Source organism: Scatophagus argus, chromosome 4, assembly GCF_020382885.2.
Source record: "Scatophagus argus isolate fScaArg1 chromosome 4, fScaArg1.pri, whole genome shotgun sequence".
NCBI lineage: Eukaryota > Metazoa > Chordata > Actinopteri > Scatophagidae > Scatophagus > Scatophagus argus.
In genome coordinates, this window is record NC_058496.1 from 1,157,928 (window position 1) to 1,175,088 (window position 17,161).

Below are 17,161 nucleotides of genomic sequence, written 5' to 3' on the forward strand. Positions count from 1 at the left end.
AACAGATGAATTACCAGGAAAATCAGAATCATGTAGAATATTATTCTGTTGTTATCACCACTGGATGAATGTGTGTGTCCATTTGTGTTCTGCTGTGTAGATTAGCAGCACAGCGCTGCATCACGCATGTCGGGTTTGTTGACATGGAAAGAAACAAGTGACTGTAAGTGGAAAATAAACATAATGGAGTAAATATCGACCTCCGAGTATCTCATTTATTTACGAAGCCTGTCTGGACAAACTGCCTGCATATCTTTAATACAGCTCAGGTCTGCACCGAAGCTCCCAGGACCGTCTGATCCGTGGAAATCAACACGTTCACACTGAGACTGAGAAACCGACTCGTAAACATGAGGCTGAAGGGGAACGTTTTGCTGAAAAGTGAAACGTCGAGGAGCCTCGGAGCAGCGACTGTGTGTGATTTCTGACTGCTGACAGCATTACTGAATGTATTGTACATTAATGTGCTTATAAGTTTTATATTTGTATGTTGAATTTTTATGAGGTCAACCTGATTTCTCAGTCAATTGGATTTGATGAAGCAACATAAAGTGGAAACGTCCACTGAAGTGACTGAACATGCTCAGTTACTTCCCACTGCTGTAAAAGTGACACGTGTGACAACAGCTGGTTAAATAAGACACTCGACCATTTATTAAATGTACAGAAATACTGTTCAAAATCCACACAGGAAAGTGCTGAAGGACAAATCCTTCATCACAGGTAAACAAAATGGCTGCCCCACCACATTCTGTCGATGCCAAGCCGATGCTTTGGGAGCGATTAACAGCACTCTTCAGTCTCAACCTCACCACGGACAGCTCAGTGCGACTGGCGTCCGCCGTCGTGGACAGCTCGCAAATAGTCACACTTTTGTAAACATCAGATTTGAATCGGCGGGTGTCTTGGATTGCGATGGACCTGAAAAGCTGCTGAAGATTCATTTTCATTTTAGTCTGTGCACGTATACCCACGAAGTGCTGCTGAGCAATCAAAGACTGTGGCTTTAATAATGGACGCCACGTGGAGCTGCAGAATTACAGAGTGAGTCAAAAGAAACACGTCACAGAACAACAGAGAGAGTACTTCAGAAACATTTTACACAATCTACAAATGTCATCTATCAAAATGGTTTCATTCGAGAACAGAGAATCAAACGCCATCGCTTCAGCTGTAAATAGAGACGACGACGTAGTTAGAGCATCGAACACAATCACCTCAAAACATCTCACACCGTTCACTTTGTGACCTCAACCGTATTTACAGAGATACAAACCTGATATCAAATACAACCAAATTACAAGAGTTTAGTAAATTCACCAAAAACGCTTCGTCTCCGGTGTCACAGCACAGGCCGACTCACACGATGGGACCTAAAAATGTGCTTTTCTAACCACGTCTCAGGAAAGCAGGACTGGTTTTTCAAAGGGGAGCAGGACAAACGAGCACACGGGCGGGAGACACGACGTTAGCTGCGTCTGTAAACATTCACGTCACGATCGACATTGGACCTCCGTCATCAAGACACACGAAGGACAATCTGTTGAGAGAAACGTCTTCAACGTTAAGACATCCATCAAAGTTTGATAACTCAAAAACCCAAACTGTACATCCTGTAAGAAACTCGGCTGAAGTCGGACTGGAAGAACGACCCTGACTTGTGTGTGATTAACATTTTCATGATCACATCTTGAACGGTAGGCCTAAAATCCAGGGGTGTCTTCAGAAGGGGCCCCAAAATCTGACTGGCCCCCCCCAGATGTCATCCCATTATCCTCACGTATGATTGGCTGTCTTCCAAGTGGGAGACGGGACTTTAGTTTGAGCCAGATGTTTTTGAGATTTATGTAGCCTCCTTTTAGAGTTTTATCCCCAAAAAAGTAATTTTTTAATTTTATTTATTGGTTTGTGTTTTGATCTTAATATTTGTTGGGCTCCACTCTTTTGTGTTGTGATTGGTCAGAATGTTTATATTTTTAAATCTTTTAAATGCACATATTGCAAGTCATTCTTCTACTTCATGCCAGCCCTGCATAAGTGGGTGCTCAACTTGCCCCCCCCCCCCCCCGCCAGGTAAAAAGGTGTGGACACGCCCCTGCCAAAGTCAAACAGCACTGTAGCAACGAGCCCTTAGCTTTCACTCTGCTTTAGCTCAGAGTAATTTTGATGTAAATAAACAATACAGTCAGTGAAAACGTGTGGCCACCCTGCAGGTGAGAGAATTTCTGCTCATTCATGAAAACTCAAACAGTTTGAAGAGTTTGAAAGTGGGAGGTTTGGAAATGAAAAAATGTGCAAACCAGCTGACAATCGTGACAAAAGTGTGAGTGGATACGACGCCGACTGACGCAAAAAGCTGAAGGATCAAACTTCTTAGCCCTTGTGGAAACGTGCGTAGGCGCTGCAGAAAGTGTAAAAGGATTAAGCCTACGAGTTAGACGTGGAGTGAAAGGTTAAACCACCGGCGTCTGGCGACCCTCCTACAGCCTGTGGAGGGTTTGCTCAGCACATCACTGTTGGGCTCTCACAGAGTCGTCCATCACTCATACGAGGCGCACACACAATCTCAATTAAAGCAATCATTTTCTTCAGAAGTGGCCCAAAGAGGGGAACATCACTCATCTCTACGCAACCTGACTGAACATTCAATGATTCAAAATGACCAGGACAAACACGCTAAGAAATCCCTGCCATTAAAGGAGCATTTCACATTTCGGGCGAAGTTTCTTTGTCCACAAAACGTTGCTGGAACTTCACAGTAAAAGTACAGCTTTCTGCTAAACAGCTGAAGAGGCTGAGGGCTGTGGATGAAGAAACTTCAGCAGACTTCCCATCAGTGCGCGGCTGAGGGGATCGTGACTGATTTCTCATTTCCGGGTGAACTGCTCCTTTAATGCACACTGATAAAATGGCTGCGTGAACAACCGTGTTCCTACTGAGCCGGTACTTTCAAGTGTGGCTGCAGGCGGCCGCACAGACGACAGCATGGACGTGACTGATGAGAGAGGCCCAATGTCTGATCATGTGCTCAGAGAGTTGTGAGAGATACTGGATGAGATGAGAATATGTACACAGTGAGTGTGAGAGCTGGTGTGGAGGCAGGAACGAGCTGCGCCCCAATCCTACAAACACTTCCCTAAACGCCATCTGTCTCCGGGTTCCACGTGGTTTCGCACTCACACCTATTTCCCTTCCTTGTCCTCTAAGCGGCCTGGAGTAAAAATGTAGTCCAAGGCTTGTCTCTCAGCGGCGGCCACGTTGGGGTGCCAGAGGTCCACCATGAAGACCACCCTGGGGCCGTCCTCTGCGCTGCCTGCCGGCAAAAAGAAAGAAGACTCATGAACCGCGCCTGACAGTCCCCTCAGACAGATCTCCTTCAGCAGTGTTGGGTTGTACCATTTTTAGGTCAATCCTTCTTAAAGGAGTAAACAAAATGGACAGAGAGCAAAATAAACAAATAACTTACCCTCGTGGAAAGCCCTGTGCAGGAAGGAGTCATCAAACAGCAGACAGCTGCCCTCAGACCAGCACTGTGGCTCTCCACCAACTACGAGCTCACAGGAAGGGGGCACTCTGAGACCTGCCAGAGACAAACAACACGTGCATCAGTGTGTCTTCATGGGTCCAAAAGCATTTTATGTTGCTAAGCAACCCGACACGTGACACATCCCTGGCAAAAAGCCCCGTGTTAATACAGCATGCTGCTTCAAGCACATTACAAACGATCGTGCCAGCACCACAGGAGACACCTCTATTTATAGCCCCTCACAGCCGGAGACGGAGTCAGAGCTCAGGTGCAGAGAAAACAATCAAAACTCATTTTTACAACCCGGGAGGCTGCAGATTCACATGGCTGCTGCTCCTCTCCACTTCAATCTGCTGCTGACCTCGCATGCTTCGATCAGTGTCGGCTCAGTGAACGGCCGGCTGTCTTACCCAGGTGGCAGCGCAGCCTGACGTTAGTCGGACCGTAATGCTCGGTGATCAGAGCTCCGGGCGTCAGCACGGAGAAGCAGGCGTTCCCGAACACGTTGTTGGCGATGAAGGTGCGCAGCTGGCCCAGCACCCTCCAGGCCCGCGGACACCTCCTGACATTAAGAACCAGCGGGGTGCCTTGGTTCACCAGGTAGTAGGTCCACCACTGCCCACGAGGAGTGCTGTTGGCTTTCCAACCTGGCGGGAGGGAGGAGCCGCTGCGGGCCGGAGGCTGGTGGTAGATGCTCTCGAACTCGGCCAGAAGGGCGGGGAAGCTCTGCTCCAGCAGCTCCACGTCGTGTCTCTGGACTTCTCTGGAGAAGAAGGGGGCTGACGGGAGGTCCGGGAGAAAGAAGACCTCTGGCCGTTGGATGGTCGGTCGGCTGTTGAGGTATCGGCCCTGGTCACGGACTCCTTTATGCACCCTGCCCATACCTGACCAGGTGTAACGCTTGGCGTAATCCTGCAGGCTGTGGTAGAGCCTCTGGTTCAGACTCTCTCCGGCACTGGTACAACGGAAGCACTCTGGTGACTGGCAGAAAGCGAAGCCGTTCTGCTCTTCCAGCACCGACCCGTGCTTCCCTTTGCCCCTGCCGCGGCAGTCTGAACTCATGAAGCCCCCCACCACCCCTCCGATCCGGCCGGGCCCGGCCAGATACCTCCCGCGCAGAGGGCTGGAGCCGTGCTCGCGGCCCACCCGGTAACAATACCACATGAAGAGCAGCAGCACGCACATGGCGATGGCGAACGCACAGATCTCACACTCCCTCACAGACTGCATCCCTCCGGCCACCATCTCCCTCACATTCTCCAGAGACCACTCCATCCTGTCCGGGCTGCTGAATCCGGGAGAGAAAAGCACCGATGAGAGATCAGTTAACACGTCTGGTCTCGACCACGGGGGGCGTGAGTGGCGTTAGTGTCGAGCAGCTCCTGTCGCCCCGCCTAACGTAAACAGCGTGCTGATCTGATCTGACACACTCGCTCTTCACTCCTAACATTTCAGCTCTCTGCGGCCGGGGAGGGTTTCTTCTCGCATGGCGTCTGGCTGTGCGCTTCCTCTGCAGCTTCCCTCTCGCGCTCTTTCAGACAAATGCAGACGGACGCCGCGCCTCAGGGTAATCAGTTCACTGCAAAACAAGACAGAAGGGGAGAAAGACGAGTGAGGAGAGGAGGATGCTGTGGCCGGCATCAGACGGGCTGACAGGAGCTCCTCCTCACAGTCTGACAGCACGATGGGAATCATGTAAACGCACACCTGCTGACAGACACACACACACACACACACACACACACACACACACCTCCTTGCACTGCACTGGAAAACCATGAGTCATTGCTGCATTTAACACAAACCTCTGCCTTTTATGTTTCTGCGCACCACGCACACACGCGCGCGCTAAACAGTGGATTATGTAAACTTAAACAGCGCCGATACCCACCCACGCTTATAATTGGCATTCATGGATTGCTCAGCAGGAGCTGCATAAACGGATCGTGGAGGGGGAGGGAGGGAGGAAAGGGGTGAGCTGTGGTCCGTGGGATCGATCAAAAGAAGCGGCTGGATTACATGAGCCTGATTACATAATGAGGATGGACCGAAGAGTGCAATGCGTCAACTGTGATCACAACTCCGCGATGCTCCCTCACCAAAAATGGTCGGGTAATCCAGCTCCAATAGGTCCTCCTCCCCCGCCCCCCTCCGCTACATCCTGTCTGACAGCAAAAAGACGCCCCCACACACAAACACACACTGACCACCAAACACACACACACACACACACACACGCACACGGCCTGTTCCCTCCACTGTCTCCATGTATTCTCACCGCGCCGCCACGCACACCGACGAGCCGTCAGGTTTCAGTAACGCACACCCCGCAGAGCTTTGCAGTGTGCCGCTGCGTGGATTCGTGCCTACTCAACATTCATGACTGTGGCCAGCGGACAGGAGAGGCGCACAGGTGTTTCTCCGGGCGAGGCTGCGCACCACCACTGCAGTGCACAAGGTACACGGATATGAGCCGCCCACATCATAGGAAATACCTCCGGAATGCGCGGAACGAGTCCGAAGTGGCAGCCATCACACACCGACGGATAAAGCAGAAGGAAGCCGCCCGAGCGACGCTCTGAGTCCGCGTCCACCCGCTCGTCCCTCCGTCTGCGAGGAGCCGACAGCAGCGTCCGACAGCCTGCTGCTAATATTGTTGTAAATACTCCACCAGGAGCGACACCCAACGCCAAGCGGCCGCACGGATACGCAACCGTGTTTCCGCTCGGACCTTCCAAAATAAAAGCCTTGTGAGGCGCGTAGAAACGGGCCATGAGCCTCTCGCTGGATCTGGTTGTGATCGAGTAATACCAGAACCAGGGTCACCAAAATCACGACTGATATTGATGTTGTTAGAACAGCTAGTGGTGGCGGTCGTACTCACATCCTTTACTCAAGCAGCACACTGTGAAGGTCCTGCACTGAAAATGCTACTTCGGTGAAAGTAAAATGTACTGATAGGATTCACAGTAAAAGTACTAAGTGTAGCAAAAAATGTCTCCTGTGTGAAGAACAGTAGTATGTCTCCTTTGTTTGGCATTTGATTTGGAGCCAGCTCTCTGTGAAAACGATTAATCGATCATTAAGACAAAAAGTGGCAGATTGATCAACAATGAAAACAATCTTTAGCTGCAGCGCTACTCGTTTCTTTTACTTTGAAGGCAGCACTGCCGTATATCCGGTACTGCTCCGGAAGTCTCTGTCTAACTTGACTGAGCTGAGAGCCTCCCTCTTCCGTGTGTCTCTTGGCTCGTCCATCGACTACTGTTAGACAGAACTGCAGGACAGCATTTCCCAAAATGCACTGCGGCTCGCCTGGACTTGCCTGAAGGAAAAGTCTTTGCACATCACTGAAGTTTTCTTGACCACATGGACTGAACTTTGAGTATTTTTCCACCGAGTTCAAAGACGTGTCCTGTCACTTTGCAGAGGAGCCATTTACTTTTAATTTAAAAATATTAACAAAATGAAAAAAAATGAATTAACTCTCATTTACATTTTCTTTTTGCTTTGAAATGTTTTGCTTGTTGATTGTTGATGTAATTACAACCGTCTCCATATATACATACCTAACTGTATTAAAAATAATGATTGTAAGAAAGAAAATGAGTCCTTGAAAACGTTTGATTGTCTGCATTTGTCAGTTAATTCAAACAAGAAATATTCAAAATGTCTGCCCAGTATAAAAAGCTGAAGTGCTGCCACAGCTAACCAGGCATCTCCACCCAAAATGATCTTTAGCAAATGTAATCATCATCATCATCACTAAACTCAACAATTGTACTGCTGTTCGTAGTATTACTGCAGTTCTGTGTGTGTAATATGGCTGTTAGCTGGGCGACGTTACTGTCAACTGTGGTTAATTTGATGAATATTCAGGAGGGGTGAGGAAAACAGATGCAGAAATGCAGTGGTAAATGCAGAAATTGAAATGTGTATACAAAGCATAAAACCACAGAAAATAGAGTTTCCTGCTTCAGCAGTACTGCTGTAGATATCGATGTTCAACACACTGCGTGGAGAAAAGCTGCTGCTGCGGTCGATTTCAGATGCTGGTGGCACGAAAACATGACATGTGGGCCATCAGCGCTCGTTACCTGGGAATCAGTAGACTCAGTAAATGCTTGTTGATAAAGCTTAATAACTTTACTTTGTAAGTGTGGTGACTGTTTGTCTTCGCTTGGTTTGTTTTGTCCTTCCATTTGAGAGCCTCTGCTGTGTTTGTGTTGTAGTGGTGCCGGAGTTACGCTGTATGTGCACTGTAGCTGTGCTGTATTTTTGGCTGTAGTTATACAGGAACAGCACTGGATTCCTTTTTTATTTGCTTTGAGGAATACCAGTTCGTTTTTGTATTCAATAACCAGACAAAATGACTGGAGAGGAAATTAGGTTTTGGCCCCCACAGTGTTGACTTCATGGTTACTTCATGGTTCAGGTCAATAAAAGTTCGGATCTGTGGACTCATATGATCTGAGTTTATCACTCAGTAACTGCTGCTGTCTGTTAGGACCACAACGCCCTCCTTATTTGGCTGCAGGGGCAGGTAGGGAAGGTGGAGCCAGGCCGTGCGGTGCACGCCTCTTCTGATGGAACATCTGGAGTCCCACTCTTCAAGTCAGTCAGGGAAGCTGAAACATTTCAGAGGACGTTAACTGTACCATCAGCCATGGCGAGGTCAAAGGCGCGGGTTTACGCGTGCTGCGCGCTGCTGCTGCTCTGCGTGCTTGCTGTCATTGTGTGTGTCGTTGTGTTTGTGAGGCGCAAGTGTCCTAACGACAGCTTCTTCAGAGGCGCAGTGGCCGCAGACTCCGGGACATGTTCACGGGTCGGACGGTGAGTGCGTCACTTTGTCCTGGTCAGTCAGGTGGCTTCTGAGAGCAGCACTATGCTGTGTGAACAAACTTTACCGAAACCATCATCTCATGTTCAGTGTGCGTGATGGCGACGCAGTTAAGCTGTTTATTTAAATGTAGCGTTAAAAGTCACTAAACATCAGGAACTAAGTTTAATTGAAACAGAAAGTGCTGTCTCAACAAACCACAGTGACGTTTACGTACTTTGTGGGAACCTGAAGCCTAACTGTGTTGAGCCAGGAAGGTTGCAACACGTTTTTGCGTTTCCTTTTGTTTCACAGAGACCGTTTGTATTGGAAAGACAAAATTTGAATACATTAGACGCATATTTTCAGCTAACCAGTCAAACTGCTGTACGATGTGTAGGCACGATAATATAATTTATACTTGAATAGACAAAGTCAAATGTTGCGACAGGTTGCAACATTCATTAAAAAGTAATAAATCTTTCTTTGACATTGCAATTTTTTTCTTTAATTTGCGAATCGACTGGGTTTTCACTCAGTTCAGCGGGTGAAATAAGTATTGATATCTCAGTAAACAGATTTCTAAAGGTGCTATAAAAAATAAAAAGCCAATCACCTCACTTGCATTCAATAGAAAATCAATGGAAAGAACTAAAGATCAGAGTACACAGAAGAACCTTCAAGATCTGAACACCGTTTGTGTGGAAGAATGGGCCAAAATCACACCTGAGCAACGCATGCGCCTTGAAGCTGTCATTACCAACAAAGGCTTTTCAGTAAGCGCGTTCAGGACTTCCCTCCTGCGTCATTACACTTTATTACACATAACTTAATTTATGCACATCTGTGGCTTGATTCCTTTGCATGTGTGGATTACTTGGGTTGTTACCGACACCTTTTTTCAACTTAGCACCTTTATAACTATATTTACTGAGAACAATGGTGACGTGTTCAATACTTATTTTCCGCGCAGTTGGCTGCACAAAGACAAAGCCGATGCGAGGACAGGTAGGGACACCCCCACCTGTGGTGCGCTTCCTCTCTCGTGGTACAATAAAAACCTACAGGACAGATAAAATGAAGGCTACACTGTGGCCTCGTCTGAGTTTTAAAAAAGCTATTGACTTCTAAATGAAAAAGGAGACACTGGACTCTTTGTTCATCCACGCACTTGCAGTTTTGTTGTGTAAGCTACATTAATGAGATTTTCCATTAATGTGACACACCGACAGCCATGATGAAACTTGCCATCCTAGCTTGACACAGTAGCTTTGACACATGCTAGCTACACCTGTTAGCTAAGAAAATGCTGATTAAAATGATATGACTTCACCGTTCTTCAGGCAAACGGCTTGCAGAGTATAACTGTGATGATAAAAAATGACTTTTTACCTTGAAAAGTATTTCCGGCAGAGGGAAAGGCCACGTGTGGCTGCTGGCTTTCAGGAAGGTAGAGGGGCTAATTAAGAATGTGCAGCATGAGCACAGTCACTGTAGCTCATTCCTTATTGGACGAATTAGCAATGTTGCAACCGTCCCCCTTCTGCACTGATGAGTGTGAAACCTTTCAGAGACATCCTCCAGGCAGGGGGCTCAGCAGTGGATGGCGCCATTGCTGCGCTGCTGTGCACCTCCGTGGTGAACGCACAGAGCATGGGCATTGGAGGAGGGTCCATGTTCACAGTGATGGACAGCTCAGGTGAGGTGCAGCTCTTTGCCACAGCAGAACGAACAGGTGTCCTGCTGAGGAGACGACCTTAATGGATCATATCTCCTCTTTCCTAAGGTAAAGTGAAAGTCATCAACTGCAGAGAAACTGCACCCAGGACCTTAGTGCCCGACCTGCTGAAGTCGTGCCATAAGGGGTTCGACAGGGAAGGTACTGCTCTGGGATGTCAGACATCTTGGTTTTCTTGCTCTGTCTGTATTAGGTATTCGCTCACCGGGTTACTCGCTTCATGCTGGGTGATGCAGGGACAAACCTAAATATTTTGCTCTTTCTCAGCTGATCCCTCGACTGAGACCACACACACAGTGGACCAAGAGTCCTGAAGCGGCTATTAATCATGTTGCCGTGTGTTTACAGGGAAAAACAATCTGTAACAGGCAAAATGAGAACATCATCAGACAACCAACAATATCAGTCAAATAATGGAAATGAAAAGATAGACAATAGTTTTGTTAAAAATGGTCCACAAATACATTTGTGTTGGTAACCCAACAGATGTTGCTCATCATCTATCTCTTTATTATACCTTCATATCTACCCCAGTGGTGGAACGAGTCATAGTGTTAAGCTCCAGCCATAAAGTAACAAGAAACGTCAGCTGTAAATTGAATATTTTTGATATTATTTATAGATGTAATATTTTCAGCTAAAGTTAAAACCTGCAAAAATAGAAATAATCAAGTAAAGTACAAGAACCCCATGAGTGTGCAGAAGTACACAGCATGAGTAAATGTCTGTGGTGTATTTGACCCACATACCTCCCTATCCATGCAGATGGTCGCTGGATTGGCGTCCCAGGTGAACTTCGGTGTTATGAACTGGCACACAGGCTCTATGGGAAGCTGCCGTGGGCCGACCTCTTCCAGCCGACCATCAAAATGGCCAGAGAAGGATTTCCCCTCCCTCAAGTCCAAGGTGGACACGTCGCCAACATTCCTGCGGACAAGACCCCATCACTACGGTACCACAGACGCCCACAATATGACTGAAAAATATGCAAGCACCTTTCACCTTTCTACACTGAAGTGACCTTTCCTTATGTGCGTCCTTCAGAAAGTTGTTTTTGGATAAGGACGGGAACTTGCTGAAGACCGGCGATATTGTGAAGTTTGAGAAACTGGCTGACACTCTGGAGACGATCGCAAGTCACGGGGCCGACGTCTTTTACACCGGAAGAATAGCAGAGGATTTAATCCGTGACATACGGGGGGCAGGTATCGTCCACCTTCATCATGCTCGCTCTCTCTCTTTCCCAACAATTTTCCGTCTTTGTCAGGCACAGTCATCCGATTACAAATGAATAAATCAGTGGAGTCTGTAAAGCTCTGCGGTCATCACTCACTGACTCCGGAGTGAGCTGCCACAGCCATTAAAATGAAGGATTCAAGGATTCAAGGAGCTTTATTGTCATTTCACACACGTAGGACATGAGTGGAACCCGGTATAAGCCCAATTACCCAACAAAATAAATATAAATATAAACAACGCTATATAATATAAAAAACAGTAGAAGATATAAACATTAGTGTAAACAGAATAAACACTAGTGCAAATGGCTGATTATAGGATTATATGGAGCTGAGATGCGTTTTGTTCACTTTTGCTTAACAGAATGGTTTGTTCCAATGTTTTCGCTCAGAAGGAACTCTCACGGTGCAGGACTTGGCCGAGTACAGAGCTACAGTGATGGACCCGTGGACTGTTCCTTTGGGAGAGTACCAGATGCACTTCCCCCCATCCCCCGCAGCAGGCAGCCTCCTCAGCCTCGTCATGCACATCATGGAAGGTTCGTTGAGCCAACTTTCATTAGTTGTTGCATTTGAATTGTTTACCTTACAAGTCATTAAGTCCTCAACCTGAATAAACGACTTTTCTTTTCCACAGGATATAATTTGACTCCAGCAACTCTGACGGGTGAACAAAAGACTCTGGTTTATCATCGCTACGTCGAAGCATTTAAGTTTGTCAATGGATTAAAGAAACGAGTCCGTGATCCAAAATTCAGCTCAGATGAAGTAAGTTTCTATTGATCCTGTGAAATGTGTTCACATTTCTCACATTATTGCTGTATACAGTGTCTATAAAAAGTACTGACCTCCTCGGATGTTTTCCTCTTTTGACAAAAAAAATTACAAAAAACCTTTCAATGTTAAAGTGAAAACAGATGTCTACAAAGTAGTGTCAATCAATTAAAATATATAATGTAAAATGAGCAATTGTAAAAATATGTTATAAATATATCAGATATTTTATTTTCCATCAAATTTCTTCAGTAGTGGCTTTGTCCCACAAAGCTTTGACTGGCGAAGACCCGGCCAACAGCTGTTGCATGCAGGGTTTCTTCCATCCCGGCTGCTGAGGCTTTTAACTCCTTCAGAGTAGTCACGGGTGTCTTGGTGGCTTCTGTCACTAGTGTCCTTCTTGCATGAGGACGACCTGCTCGAGGCAGACTTACGCATGTGCCGCAATCCTTCCATTTGTTAATGATGGATTTAACTGAACTCCAGTGGATGTTCAGTGGCTTGGAAACTTATTTGTATCCATCCCCTGACTCTCAGTAACCTTTTCTTTGAGCTGCATGTCGTCTTCTTTTGTCTTCATGGGGTAATTGTAGCCAGGAATCCTGATGAACCAGTGACTGGACCTTCCAGACAAAAATGTCTTTATACTGCAGTTACTTGGGACACGTTCACTGCACTCAGGTGGTCTCCATTTCACTTATTGTGAGACTATTGGCACCAATTGGCTGGACCTCTGCTGAATTAGGTAGGTCACTTTTTGGTCAAAAATTATATTGACTTTCCATTTAGAAAAGCAATAACAAGGAAAACATCCAGACTGGTGAATATTTTTTATATGCACTGTACATTAGAATTATTCTTGGGTGGTTTCATAAGTCTATGATGTATAACTCCTGACATAAAGGTCCTGGTTTATTGGGCAGAAATGGAACATTCATAATAACATTTTCAACTGCGTATAATCACCTAAAACAAAGAATTGTAGAGTTCTCGTTACCTTAGAATGAGCCTTTTACATCTACAGAGGGAATAGGTCCTCTGGTGAAGTCTGCCATGTTGCACCATGTTTCTACAGTAGCCCAGAATGGACAAACGGTCTCCACCTCCCACTGACAGGGAGGAGAGACCATTGGCCTTCAAATGGTTGCAATCTACAACTTCACCACTAGATGTCACTGTCACAATTCCTCACACTGAACCTTTAAAGTATGAAAGTAAATAAATGTATCTTGCAGTATAGCAAAGGTACATCAGTATAAACTACTTCACTGTGGAGGTTTAATCTGTAATAAATAAATTTTATTTGTTGAACATCGGAACATCTGAATTTGCACAGTAACTAGTAAAAGTGATAATAGTAACTATACTGTGTAGCTGCCCAGTAAACATTTTAGAGTCAAAGTATAAAGCATCATAAAATAGAAGAACTCATGTAACCGTAAGTACAGTACATGTTTAAATGTACTCAGTCCCAGCAAAAGACGGGTTTTAAAAGCCGTGTTCATATTCACTCCATGTTGTTGTATGTGTGTTTAAATCTCTCTCTCACAGATGGCCAAGCAACTCACAGAGCAAAGCTTTGCCAACCACATCCGGAGCTTGATCATGGACAACAGGACTCACGAGGCCCAGTATTACAACATCACCCCCCACCTGGACAGCGGGGGCACCACGCATGTGTCTGTGCTGGCTGAGGACGGATCTGCTGTGTCTGTCACCAGCACCATCAACCAAATGTCAGTCTTTGAAGGGTTCACAGAGAGAAATCAGCCATCAAACACTGTTGGCCTGAAAGTGGAGGATTAAGAAGTTTTAGGAGATTACACAACAGATGTTTTTGCAAAGGAATTTGAAAATAGTCCAGTAACCATTGTTCAAAAAGAAACAGTTCAGTTAGTGGACAGCATGAATAATATTTTTAGCGGCCAGGGGAGTCCAAACCGCAGGGCTAAGAGCCATTTTATTGTTTTTTATTATTTTATTATTGGAAAATGTTACTAATGATGATAATTGTAGAAATGTAAGTATTTTTACCTTACAACTGATGACCTGAACTGAACTGTGTGGTGGGTCAACCATCTGTGAGCAGCCCTGGTATATCCAATATGTTTTATTTCTCCAGCATAAAGAGTACAGCAGAATACATGACTTTGCATTCTTTCTCATAGGTTTGGTTCGAAGGTCGTCTCTCTGAGTACCGGAGTCATCCTCAACAACCAGCTGGCCGACTTCTGTCATCGAGTCGATAGAATCTTTCCTGGTAATTACATCAGAATGTTGTATTTCATTTAACACTGGTGAGATGCAAGTAGCACAAGATACAGTTGCTCATTCACATTCATGCAAATACATGGCCTGTAAAAGGTATCGACCTCTTGGATGTTTCCCCCTGTATTGCTTTATAAATGGAATCATGGTCAATATAATTTGGCTTTTTTTTTTTTAAAAGAATGTAAAAAAATCTTTAATGTCAAAGTGAACAAAGATTTCTCCAAACTAAATGTCAATCATTTAAAAATATATAATTTAAGATAAGTGATTGCATAAATATTGACCCCCTTTAAAATGATACGCCTAATTTTGCAGAGATCCTGCCAGTTGGTGCTAGTATTCACACAGTTAGCGAAAGGCAGATCACTTGAGGGCAGGGTTAGGGTTAGGGTTAGGGTGCACCTGTGTCTGGAAGGTCCAGTCACTCATTACACCATGAAGACAGAAAAACTCTCTAAGCAAGAAAAGGTTATTGGAAAGAGTAAGTCAGGCGATGGATACAACAAAAGGAGGCCACAAAGACGTCTATGACTTCTCTGAAGCAGTTAAAGCTTCAGCAGCTGAGGTGCTACCCAGGTTCACCAGTCAGATGGAAGAAAGCCACTAGTGAAGAAATTTGCCAAAAAGCATGTGGAGACTCCACGGTCATCTGGAAGAAGGGTCTTTGGTGTGATGACACCAAAACTGAGCTTTTGGCCATCCGAATAGATGCTATGTTTGACAGATGGCAAACACGTCGCCACAAACACACCATCCTCGCCGTGAGCCATGATGGTGGCAGCATCATGTTGTTGTTAAGGTAGAGGGTAAAATGAATGTAGCAAAGTATAAGGAAGACAATCTGATTCAGTTTACAAGAGAACTACGACTTGGGAGAAGATATATTCTCCAGCGAGACAGTGTCCTGAAGCATACAGTGAAAGCTGCACAGAAATGGTTTAAAGGCAACAGGGTGAGTGTGTGGGAGCGGCTGAGTCAAAGCCCAGACCTCCAGCCAATAGAGAATTTGTGACTGGACTTGAAAAGGGCTTTTCATGCCTGATCCTTGATCCTGCAGAGGAGAAGGGACAAAAACTGGTGTCCAGATGTGCAAACCTGACTGAGGCCTGTCCACACAGACTCAGTGACTCTTATTTTACATTCTATATTTCTCATTAATTGGCATTATTTTGTTGAATTTTATTTTGTTGATTTACTTTCATCTTGACAATAAAGATGTTTTTTTTTTGTACATTTTCATTAAAAAAGCCAAACTGTACTCACTATGGTTCCATTTATAAAAGCAGTAAAAGGGAAAACATCCAGTGGGGTGAATACTTTTTACAGGAAGGGAATAGTGGATTGTATCTGTGTGGACATCATGAAAAGGTCTTTGAGAAACAGTAATATAATAATGTTTATTTGTATAGCACTTATCAAAACAACAAACAAACATTGGAATAAATTAGACAGTAACGTATGAATGAAACGAGTGAATTAACATCGAGAATAAAGTAAAGTGTAGCTCAAAGTGTTATGAATAATAACACACTGAACGGGCTTTGGTCAGGTGTAGGAAGGGGGCCGAGTGAATGGTCCATCCTCTGCATTTGTTGCATTGCTAACGCTTTCCTGCCTCTCACATTGATGAGTCTGGATTGCAGCCCCTTCTGTGCTGTCAGTCAGATCTTTGGTTGTGTTTGCAGGGGAGCAGCCTCCTTCCTCCATGGCGCCCTCTGTGCTGAAGTCCCGGTCGAGGACGCTGCTGATTGGAGCGTCTGGTGGGGGTATGATCACCACTGGTGTGGCCTCGGTACGTATCCAGGGCAATCACACTGAGTGCCATTAAGATAAACTGCTGCACACTAATGCCCCTCACTGTCATAGCAAGTGCCGTCTTCATGAGCGTCTTCGCTGTGTCCATAATCCATTCAGTAATCATCGCTTTCCCATCAAGCAGATTGCATTGTACCATTCGGTGTCTTTTCCAGGCGCTCATGAACCACCTTTGGTTTGGAAAGAGCCTAAAGGAGGCGATCGAGGCTCCGGTTGTTTTTGTCAACTCGGAAAATATACTGAAGACTGACAGCAATTTTGATAAGGTAATATTACACAAAATACATTTATTTGTTCTAACAACACGTCATATTTGTTCCGCCTGAGCCTTCCCCCCTCTTTGCCCTTCAGACTGTAACTGAGGCTCTGAAAGCCATGGGACACAAACATGAAACTGCACAGAAATTATTCAACGTGGTCAACGCTGTGGAGAAGGTGGACGGCTGTATCTTCGCTGTGTCTGATGAAAGGAAACGGGGCGAAGCAGCCGGCTACTGACCCTGTGAGTCAGTGATGCTGCTGATGCGGGGCCTGGAGGTCACTGAGACCTTCCTGCAGCCACAAACCCTCAAAAGCTGCAACAGATGGTGCTTGTCCTGCTGGGAAATCAGTGAACAAGAATCTGACTCCCATGTGACATGCATGAGATGTCTGCAGTTATTCTTTCGCCATCATTATATTGGTACTGTTTAATGAACAGTGAATGTGAAATAAAGATACTGATATATTATTCTGATATTTCTGACTATGATGAATATTCCTAAAAGTCGGGGTGCAAATTCCCTGTATGAATTGTGTCAACTCACAAATTGGCTGAAAAGCATTTTGGATTTTTAAATATTAAAATGTTATAATCTGTGTCATTTTTAAATTGTATTTCAACACAGTTAAAACAGGACTCCGTATGTTTTCCACAGTAAAAGAGGTGTTTAGTCACATAGAGTGGGTGTAAAGACAAGACAAAGGAACAATTAAAAGGA

General features: G+C 45.4%; 2 protein-coding genes across 5 annotated transcripts; one reads left to right on the forward strand and one right to left on the reverse strand.

Annotated features, from left to right (window-relative positions):
* Positions 1-631: 631 nt before the first annotated feature.
* Positions 632-6,891, reverse strand: asphd2 (aspartate beta-hydroxylase domain containing 2). Of its 4 annotated transcripts, none has more exons than XM_046386661.1 (4): positions 6,022-6,891; positions 3,937-5,105; positions 3,467-3,580; positions 632-3,316 (listed from the first exon to the last, which is right to left on the reverse strand). In XM_046386661.1, the coding sequence occupies exons 2-4, from the start codon at positions 4,799-4,801 to the stop codon at positions 3,183-3,185; spliced, it is 1,113 nt and encodes a 370-aa protein (XP_046242617.1). In that variant the 5' UTR covers positions 4,802-5,105; positions 6,022-6,891; the 3' UTR covers positions 632-3,182. The 4 variants fall into 4 exon arrangements, with proteins under 4 accessions (XP_046242617.1, XP_046242620.1, XP_046242618.1 ...); XM_046386664.1 differs by having other exon boundaries at positions 632-3,313; positions 6,022-6,883; XM_046386662.1 differs by lacking the exon at positions 6,022-6,891 and adding an exon at positions 5,805-6,015.
* Positions 6,892-8,118: 1,227 nt separating this feature from the next.
* Positions 8,119-16,917, forward strand: ggt5a (gamma-glutamyltransferase 5a). Its single transcript, XM_046386652.1, has 12 exons — positions 8,119-8,359; positions 9,917-10,044; positions 10,132-10,224; positions 10,849-11,035; positions 11,128-11,288; positions 11,714-11,860; positions 11,959-12,089; positions 13,647-13,831; positions 14,264-14,355; positions 16,052-16,158; positions 16,337-16,447; positions 16,533-16,917. The coding sequence occupies exons 1-12, from the start codon at positions 8,193-8,195 to the stop codon at positions 16,677-16,679; spliced, it is 1,656 nt and encodes a 551-aa protein (XP_046242608.1). The 5' UTR covers positions 8,119-8,192; the 3' UTR covers positions 16,680-16,917.
* Positions 16,918-17,161: the final 244 nt, after the last annotated feature.

Excerpts from the sequence above, each read along its gene's own strand:
- asphd2 (XM_046386661.1), bottom strand. The coding sequence starts at position 4,801 with ATGGAGTGGTCTCTGGAGAATGTGAGGGAGATGGTGGCCGGAGGGATG. Across the intron at positions 3,581-3,936 it reads CAGGCTGCGCTGCCACCTGG|GTCTCAGAGTGCCCCCTTCC; the intron begins GTAAGACAGCCG and ends TGTCTCTGGCAG. Across the intron at positions 3,317-3,466 it reads GCACAGGGCTTTCCACGAGG|CAGGCAGCGCAGAGGACGGC; the intron begins GTAAGTTATTTG and ends TCTTTTTGCCGG.
- ggt5a (XM_046386652.1), top strand. The coding sequence starts at position 8,193 with ATGGCGAGGTCAAAGGCGCGGGTTTACGCGTGCTGCGCGCTGCTGCTG. Across the intron at positions 10,225-10,848 it reads TAAGGGGTTCGACAGGGAAG|ATGGTCGCTGGATTGGCGTC; the intron begins GTACTGCTCTGG and ends CTATCCATGCAG. Across the intron at positions 12,090-13,646 it reads CAAAATTCAGCTCAGATGAA|ATGGCCAAGCAACTCACAGA; the intron begins GTAAGTTTCTAT and ends TCTCTCTCACAG.